Source organism: Piliocolobus tephrosceles, chromosome 4, assembly GCF_002776525.5.
Source record: "Piliocolobus tephrosceles isolate RC106 chromosome 4, ASM277652v3, whole genome shotgun sequence".
Lineage (NCBI taxonomy): Eukaryota > Metazoa > Chordata > Mammalia > Primates > Cercopithecidae > Piliocolobus > Piliocolobus tephrosceles.
Genome location: NC_045437.1, coordinates 41,429,370 through 41,439,299, shown reverse-complemented (window position 1 = coordinate 41,439,299; position 9,930 = coordinate 41,429,370). Strand labels below are relative to the sequence as shown.

The window sequence follows — 9,930 nt, the reverse complement described above, 5'->3', positions numbered from 1 at the left end:
AAAAAAAAAAAAAAAAGAAAACTGGCTGAAGTCTTATCAACAACAAAAGAAATAAGCCCTAATCAAAACAGTAAACACATGTGTTTGACACTAGAGTTTGAAAGACTCTCTAGAAGAAATTATCTGCTGATTTTGGAATGGAGTATTTGAAGGTAAGTTTAGACGTTGATTAAAAGCATGCAGCCCAGCAATTTCTGACAAAATCACTACCTTCTTATGAATCATTACTAAGTAAAATTAGTGCCTGGCCTAAGGCTTTATTTGCCTATTTAAGAGGTAGGAGGACGCACTGAAGAAAGAAGTTCAGACTAAACAACAATGACTTTTCCAACCTTCTTTTAAGAACTTGGTACTCATCAATGAATTTTCTTTAGCATAAATAAAAAACAACAACAAAAGAAAAAAACACTATTTCAGAAAGACTTTCTGAATCAGATAGTGGTGAGTTGCATTGTTTTAGAGTGAAAGCAAGAAACATGGTTTTGATAAAATTTTTATCTATTTTATTGATTAAAAATTAATGATGAGAGAATAAAATAGGCAAACATTTTCTTGATGCTTACATTTAAAAGAAGAGAGAAATTCGATAATTAAATGCATTCAAACCATAGCCCTGAAGAGAATTCTAAGGGGTCATTTCGTTTACTCCTCCTTTTTGCTTGTTTGTTTTTAACATATAAGAAATATGAAGCCCAGGAAGGTTAAATAGTTTGCCAAAAAATACAAAGCCCATTAAAGGCAGAGCTTGGAGAGGACCCAGGTTTCTTGACATCTAATTTGCTATTATTTCATATTATAACATCCTAACTTAGATGTTTCTTATAGCAAAGTAAACCTTTGGTTTGAAAATTGCATGTCCAAGTACTTGCCAATGGGTCTGTCGTAATTGTAATTTTGGGGGGTGAGGACTGGGAGGTGGGGAATAGTGAAATAAATTTTTGAAATGTTAAAAAAAGGAAATGAATCATTGATTATTTCTTCCCTTTATATCAGAATAGAATAAAGAAAAAAGCAAATGTATATGAATTGAGACCATAATGCTGGGGTAAAGTGAAGAAACACACACATTCACACACACACAAACACACACACGCATACACACACAGGAATAGCATGGACAATTTTATCTAAGTGCACAAGGCTATGATTATCCCTTTGTCTTGATCAAAGGTCTCTCAAAGGGCTTTTGGTAGGCTCAGATGTCACTTTGTATCACAGGTTGGTTTCCTCTCTCTCATCCTCCCACCCCACTGCGCCAAGAAACACAGTCATTTGTTTCACATTCAGACTTGCTGAAAAACTGACGTTGTCTTCATCATCCACCATAAATGTTTGTGTGTGTGTGTGTGTGTGTGTGCAGGAAGACAATGCTGTGGCAGATTCTTAGCTTGGTGGCAAGGTGAATTCACAATTTAGCTGGAAGCCCAAGACAGATACATAAAAGAGAAATCAGTCACACTAGGTAGGTGCCCAATGCACAGTTCAGGCCTCTCCTCTGGATGAGCCAGATTCGCTGTCTTCCTCCAAGGCAGCTAAGACTTGGTAAGCTAGGAGTAGTAACAGGGCCTTTGTCCAGCTCCTGTCCAGACACACAACAGGACATGGGACATGCTTATGGAGTGTGAACACTTTAGACTTTCCTGTGGCATTGGCAAGCCATTTACCTCCTGAGAAAAAGTAGATGGTTGACTTAGTCATGTCCTGCATATACATCTTAAATCCCAGTTGCCCAAGGAAGTATCTTTATTTGATGTACTTTCACTTCATTTAAGGCCAGATGGCATACTCTCTGGGACTTCGGCAGAACAAGCCTTCAATACATGCCTGATTGCTAGTACTGACTCATGTTCATGGAAGCAGACACAATGAGGCCTATGAAAAAAATACATCATAGTCCCTACCTGTCTATAACATGTAGCTTCCACTTATCTTTGGAACATTCTACTTCTGGTATTTTGGGGTTGATATTCCCTGATAGGGAGAAATTAAGGCTCTATTTGCACTGTATATAGAATTTTATTTACCCACACAGTATTATACTTTCCATAAATTTATAGTACATTCAGGCATCAAAAAATGTTTTGAAGCTATTACAAAAATGCTTTGACTATGGATGATTAATAATCTGAAAAGAACAAGTTATTTTGTTTATAGGTATGAAATTAATCAAGAGTATAATGAAATGGCTAAAGAATTTCATTAATATTAAACTGTCTTAATATAGAATGTTCAGAACTACGAATTCTAAATCTTCAGTTTAGAAAACACACATTAGGAGGGATGGTCAGTGATACAGTTTTGCTGTGTCCCCACCCCAATCTCATCTTGAATTGTAGCTCCCATAATCCCCATGTGTCATGGGAGGAACCCAGTGGGAGGTAATTGAATCATGAGGGTGAGTTTTTCCCATGCTGTTCTTGCCATAGTGATTAAGTCTCATGAGATCTGATGGTTTTATAAAGGGTAGTTCCCTGGCACATGCTTTATTGTCTGCCGCCATGTGAGAGTACGTTATTCCTCGTTCACCTTCTGCCATGATTGAGAGGCCTCCCAGCCATGTGGAACTGTGAGTCCATTAAACCTAATTTTCTTTATAAATTACCCAGTCTTGGGTATGTCTTTATTAGAAGCATGAGAATGGGCTAATACAGTAAATTGGTAATGGTAGAGTGGGTGCTGCTGTAAAGATACCCCAAAATGTGGAAGCAACTTTAGAACTGGGTAACAGGCAGAGGTTTGAACAGTTTGGAGAGCCCAAAAGAAGACAGGAAAATGTGGGAAAGTTTGGAACTTTCTAGAGACTTGAATGGCTCAGAAAACAGGAAGATGTGGAAAGTTTGGAACTTCCTAGAGACTTGTTGAATGGTTTTGACCAAAACGCTTATAGTGATATGGACAATAAAGTCCAGGCTGATGTGGTCTCAGATCAAGGTGAGGAACTTGTTGGGAACTAGAGCAAAGGTGACTCTTGTTAATGCTTTAGCAAAGAGACTGGAGGCATTTTGCCCCTGCCCTAGAGATCTGTGGAACTTTAAACTTGAGAGAGATTATTTAGGGTATCTGGCAGAAGAAATTTCTAAGCAGCAAAGCATTCATGAGGTGAAAAGAGCATAAAAGTTTGGAAAATTTGCAGGCTGATGATGCCATAGAAAAGAAAAATCCATTTTCTGGGGAGAAATTTAAGACTGCTGCAGAAATTTGCATAAGTAATGAAAAGCCAAATGTTGGTCACCAAGACAATAGGGAAAATGTCTCCAGAACATGTCAGAGGTCTTTATGGCAGCCCCTCCCATCACAGGTCCGGAGGCCTAGGAGGGAAACATGGTTTTCTGGGCCTGTTAGGTGCAGCCTAGGGACTTGGTGCCCTGTGTCCCAGCCCCTCCAGCCATGTCTAAAAGGGGCCAAGGTACAGCTCAGGCCATGACTGAAGAGGGTGAAAGCCTGAAGTCTTGGCAGCTTCCATGTGGTGTTGGTCCTGTAGGTGCACAGAAGACAAGAATAGAGGTTTGGGAACTTCCACCTAGATTTCAGAGGATGTATGGAAATGCCTGGATGTCCAGGCAGAGTTGTGCTGCAGGGGCAGAGCCCTCATAAAGAACCCCTGCTAGGGCAATGCGGAAAAGAAATGTGGAGTTGGATCCTCTACACAGAGTCCCCACTGGGTTACTGCCTAGTAGAGCTATGAGAAGAGGGCCACCATCCCCCAGCCCCCAGAATGGTAGATCCACTAACAGCTAGCACCATGTGCCTGGAAAAGCCATAGTCAACGCCAGCTATGAAAACAGCCAGGAGAGGAGTTGTACCCTGCAAAGCCACAGGGGCGGAGCTACACAAGGTCATGGGAGCCCACATTTTGCATCGGTGTGACCTGGATGTGAGATATGAAGTCAAAGGAGATCATTTCGGAACTTTAATGTTTGATGACTGCCCTATTAGACTTTGGACTTGCACCTATAGCCCCTCTGTTTCGGCCAATTTCTCCCATTTGGAATGGGCATATTTACACAATGCCTGTACCTCCATTGTATTTAGAAAGTAACTAACTTGCTTTTGATTTTACTGGCTCACAGGCAGAAGAGACTTGCCTTGGTTCAGGTGAGACTTTGGACTGTGGATTTTTGAGCTAATGCTGAAATGACTTAAGACTTTGGGGCACTGTTGGGAAAGCATGATTGCTTTTGAAATGTGAGAACATGAGATTTAGGAGGGGGTAGGAGTGGAACGATATGGTTTGGCTTTGTCTCCACCCAACTGTCATCTTCAGCTGTAGTTCCCATAATTCCCATATGTGGTGGAAGGGACCCAGTAGGAGTTAATTAAATCATGGAAGTGGGTTTTTCCCATGTTTTTCTCATGATAGTGAATAAGTCTAATGAGATCTGATGGTTCTGTAAAGGGCAGTTCCCTTTATAGAAAGCACTTGCTTTCTTGCCTGCTGTCATGTAAGGCATGCCTTTGCTCCTCCTTCACCTTCTGAAATGATTGTGAGGCCTCCCCAACCATGTGGAACTGTGAGTCCATTAAACCTCTTTTTCTTTATAAATTACACAGTCTCACGTATGTCTTTATTAGCAGCATGAGAACAGACTAATACAATGAGAATGTAGAATCAAGTGCATATGGTTCAAGGCAGAGGAGGGTGGAACCCTACAGTGGGTGAAAAACTGCTATAAGAGTAGGCAAAAGGGGATTCAGCAAGGAGCATAATGTTTGTTTTCAAGTATGGTAAACACAGGGAAAAGAGACTAGATTCATTGTGGTCAGCTCCTGAAGGACAGGCAAGTGGATGGAAGAAAGTGTTGATTCAGTATAAGGCAGAACTTTCTAGAAATCAATCTTTCCTAGAATGGACTGAACAATGAAAAAGGGAGATTTCCAACTGATTATTTCCAAGAAGAGATAGACTAGACCATTTTCACAGATGGAGGTTCATGCACCAGATAATTACCTCTAAAGTAATTATCATCCTAAGTAATTCTTTTATGGGACATATTATTTATATTATCTGTTTCAGGTTGAAAAACATTACTTGCCAGAAAGACATTCTGTACTGTCTTGTTTACACAATTGGCTGAGGGATGACTCCAGTCTTACCAGACTTTGATTCTTATCAATTGAAGATTGAAAAGGTGATTAGGTGATTTGAATGCTCATAACATTTAAATCATTACCACAGAAATTATAGGGTTCTTTTTAAAGAAGAAAAAGTATTGGCTTGTATGGACACATGTAAACACATTAAGAAATATAAGTTATTTTCATTATTGACATACTTTTTAAAAATTGTTCTTTAAAAGCAAACCAAATTCCCATAGTTGTGCAATTTACCAGTGGTATGATCTGAGAAGTGTAATCTTCAGGTTAGCAGATTTAAAAAGCATAATCCATGCTTTTTTTCACTAAGCTAAACAATTTACTGTCCCACTTTCTCACTGTTACTCACATTTATCTTTACATTAATAGTGCTTACCAGGAGACAGCCAAAGAAGGCTAGCCAAGTTGGACCAACTGCAGAATTTGTTTCCCTGATGCAAGATTTGCTTCATGCACTTGGAAGAAGCACGCTGCAACTGTGGCTCCATTTATTATATTATGCTATAAACATTATGTCCTGAGCTAACAAGATACTCAACATGACAATCCCATAGGTTACCAAGCACTGTAAACATCTGTTTAAGCAGGCGCCAGAGATAGCATAGGCCTCTAGCATCCATTTTAAAGTGGTTTATGATGTGGAGTCTGCTGTTTAAAAACTAATAATAAAAAACATGGGCCCAACCCTGGCTAGAATAAATTTTTGTGAGCACAGTTATGTTCATTTTGAAAAAAGAATGCATTCATCTCGTCACTTTGTCATTGCATTTATAGACTTTCATTTCACACCTTTGCCCATTAAGTGTTGGTTTGCATGGCCTTCAGGAGACCACAACTATAATTTCACTGTGATATATTTACTCCAACAACAACAACAAAAAAGCTAAATGTTGACTCACCAACTTTCCTTAGATTAATGCAAAACAAAAGTTTACAAGGGTGGAAGAAGATGATGACAGATGGGATAACCCCTTTAAGCTACACATGATGTCTTCCAAAGGTCTCTAGGCCAAAACACATCCTTCCAGCTCCATCCAAAGGCCCATCTAAAAGGAAGCTGTAAATAACTGAAGACTCCTTGAAATGTAATCTGAGAACACTAAGCTTTGCTTTTCTCAAAAGGAAAAAGAGCTCCCAATCACTAACAATCCTGTCTGCTGCATCAATTTTGTTTCTATCCAGCATTTTAATTTCTGGAAATGTTTCAACATTTATCATCAGAAAAAATATACTTCTAGGGTGATTCAGGTGGAAACCAGCCTGGAACACCAGTTGCTCAGGAAACAGAACCTGAGCTGCCACAGTATCCCATATCTGCGAGAAAAGATGAGTGTCTTCCCAGGCACACACACCAGGGAGCCTGAACACCTCTGAAACCAGCCAGTCCCTGGACTGTGGACAGCAGCACCCTGAAAATCTCAAATTCATAGCTCCAACCTGTGTCTGTCTCCGAAGTCCTGCACTCGCACATATTACACATCTCTTAGACCTCCCAAACGCCCTCCCATGCAGTTCTCCTGAGAACTCCCCAAACCCTCACTTCCAGTCCTCAGTCACTCAGGGCACCATTATTTTAAAGCCCTTAATACTTAATCCTATGCAGAAACTACTCTGACTTCCCAACACTTTGGCCTCGCGTTACCTTTCTCTGTCCCTTCCAAGGTCTCCTGGCTGCACAAACAGGCAGGCGGCACCTCTGTGGCCTCTTCCACCCTGCACACCCTACTGGCTCAGGCGCCGACACGCCTCCCCAGGCGCACACTCGCACGCGCGCACACAGCGCACACTTACACTCATTCAGGACACACAGTCCACGCCAGACTGAGAACCCCCGCAGCTCGGTCTCAACAGGCATCTCCTCGGGCTATATGTAAAGCATTCGCCCCAAATAGACTTCCCCACGCACTCACAAGTGGGTGACCCTGACCCGCACCCTCTGTGCCGCCAGCGCCCTCTCCCTAGACACGCGGCCACCCCATTGACCCGCAGCCTCTGGCAGTTCTGTCAAAACTTTAAGCCTGGTTGATTTTACAACCACTAGTGTGTCAGAGGCTTGGGGAGGACGGCTCGCCACAATTTCCACTTACCCCAATTCATGCGGACTGGTGGCTGTCACTCTACTGACCCCAGTTCCACCGGTGCCAATGTGCGGCTGCAGCCCGCACAAACGCGCAAAAGACTGCGCGCTCTGCGCGCGGTGTCCACGCACACAGCTCGACCTTCCCAATCTCTCCAGTCTCGCTGCCGGAGATCCTTCCCCGCGCAGCAGCAGCAGCCTCGGCAGTTCTGCCTCAGCCAGGCAGATGATGGCAAACAGAAACACACTAGCAAAACTTTTATGACTTTAACAAAACTATCTCCGCAGTAAACCCCTCCACGCACCCTACTCGCGGGCCAGAGCAGACGCCAGAGTGGGATGGTTCATCTGTCTCCCGCAACTCCCTGCCGCCCCCACCAACTTCCAGACACACACACACACACACACACACACACACACACACACACACACACGATTGAGTTACAACAACCCACCAGCAGAAAACAACTTCTTCGCAAGGAGGAGGGGAGCACAGCCAAGTCATCCGAAATAAAAAATTATCCATGTAAATATATAAGACAGATCCTCCCATTTTCAAAAACAACTAGAGTCCCAGGGTTCACTCTCAGGCCCCCTGGCACAACAGGAGGAAAATAAAGCCAGACTCCCGGAGCCCCACTCCAGTACCTCCGAGCTTCGCCTCTGGAGAGAGACCGCGGGTTCGCGTCTGCGCTGGGGCCAACGGTGCTGGGGCCTCTGGCCCGCGTGGCCTCAGCCCGGGGTCCCCGCCGCCGCCCGGGCTCAGCAGCAGCCGCCGCCGCCACCGCCACTGTAGCAGCCGCCGCTGCCGCTGCCGCCGCCGCCGCCGCCGCCGCTCCCTAGCCCTCCTCCTCTTCCCATGGCTGCGCCCTGCTTGGCAGCTCGTGGGCTGTCAGGCTTGGGGAGGAGAGAGGGGGCGGGGTAAAACGGGAAGGGAGGATGGGAGAGCAGGGGTGGGAAAAGGCGGCCACCGTTCACCAGGGGTCACGCGGGGCCTGGCCCGCCGCCCCCCAGATCCAGGCTGCAGAAGCGAAGGGGAAGCCGACGTTCAAGGAGGCCAGTTCGAGAACTGCTGCGGAGAGACCGAGTGCCGCCCCGGCCAAGCATTCCGAGTTGCTGGGATGAAGTCTTCTCGGCGAGTAGCTGGAGTTGGTGCGTGTCACTCTCATCTGGGCTGCGCAGCTCCTCCTAGAGGAAGATATTGGTAGTTGCAATACACTTCCTTTTCTTTCCGCCTGCCCCTGTTCCCAAATGAAGGCAGGACCTACAAGAGCGTTATAAGGAGCAGTCCACAGACTCAAAGAAATACTTACAAAAAGATGAGTTATCTCCAGGAATGAGAGGAAAATCAGCGAGATAGCTTGGAAAGCGTGTTTAGCCATCCAAATATTGCCTTTCCATCAGCAATCAAGTTCCAAACTCTTGCTCACTGGGGCACAGTGAAAAAGATAGTTAAAACTACGAAGGGCTTTATTGTGGAGGTTAGAAGACGAGACAGAGAGATTGAGTATTTACCGAGGACACTCAGCATGTTAGCAGAGAGCTTATCTGCTAGAGGACAGGGATGCAGGGAGAGCAGACACAGGCCCCAGCCTGAAGTTCCTGAGCCAAGGAAAGGGTTTTAACTCTGCCTCACGCTGGACATAGTTCATTTGTCAAATGCGAGCCCTGCCTACTTCATTCACAAGAAGTTGTAAAAAGTGCTGCAGAAAGTTAAAGTTGTACATAAGCATGTCATTTTTGTACTGCATCAAACCCCGAGTCACTATATGCTTTTCTGAGCAGAGAGTACAAAGGTCTCGCTCCAGGTTGTCTCAGATCTGAAGGAGAAGTTAGTCATGCGATCTTTCCACTATTTACTGCCCGTCAATTGTAATGTCACTTACTTATAAGCTTCTAACAGCTTTGGCTTACTAAAGACTTTTATTTTTATTTTTATTTTTTTTAACAGAGCTCCCAGATACAAACCCAAGTTTATACCCAGGGAGAAATGTTTCAACAACAACTTAAAGGAACCAAGTTTCTCTTCTTTAGAATAAAATATCTACAGAGCTTTGAAGTAGTACACGGTAGCCAAGACTTGAGAAGAAACAGAAGATCAAAGACTCTGGGATAGCAGTTATCACATAAGATACTCCTATTTTCAAAGGAATCAAGTAAGTGAAAAACTATTCCTTAGAATGCTTTCAGAAGCTTAGCTGTGGCTCAAATACCCCAGCTGTTCCAGACAGACACCTAGAATGAACAAAAAAGGAAAGATTCTGGAAGGGGCATGTTTTATCATGGGGTGGATGGTTATTGATCCTGAACTGCTCTTGTTCTATCCCATCTAAGAATAAGGAAGCTTTTATTTCCCCTAAGACACTTCCCCAAACCATTGATTTCTGGGGTTTCATACTTTGCTGGAGCAATAGTGGTGCTTGGCTGTGTCTGGAGCTTTTAAAAGGGAAGGTACCCATACAGAGAAACTTGGGAAAGTAAAAGATTAGGGCACAGTCAAGAAAAACTCCTGTTGGGTGGCCCATACATGCCAAGCTGGCTGACAGTGCAGTCCTGGTGGGAGTAGAGACCAGACAGTCCTCAAATGCTGACTCCACTCCTGTCTGAAATGACCTTCCAAGTTGGACCTTCTTCAGAGCCTGGCACCACCAATCTCTCTGTTTATATCCTCTCTGTGCCTTCTCATCCTTTGCCCTTCTTCCCTGAGCTAGAGAATCTTGATCTAGTTTAGGAGGTGCCAGACGGAGTCATAAAAGATA

At 43.9% G+C, this 9,930-nt stretch overlaps 1 protein-coding gene across 3 annotated transcripts in view; it reads right to left on the bottom strand.

Moving 5' to 3' along the window:
- GHR (growth hormone receptor) overlaps positions 1 to 8,342 on the bottom strand; it is a 345,092-nt gene extending 336,750 nt beyond the window's left edge. The window contains exon 1 of one of the 3 annotated variants that reach the window (XM_023216564.2): positions 7,820 to 8,342. Coding sequence is in view for 1 of the 3 variants with exons in the window: in XM_023216560.1 (XP_023072328.1) it covers positions 7,182 to 7,191 (10 nt within the window). In the remaining 2 variants the exon portion in view is untranslated. Of the gene's footprint in view, positions 1 to 6,736; positions 6,789 to 7,181; positions 7,329 to 7,819 lie in introns of those variants that run through there. The other 2 variants (XM_023216560.1, XM_031935400.1) reach the window with 2 other exon arrangements.
- Positions 8,343 to 9,930: the final 1,588 nt, after the last annotated feature.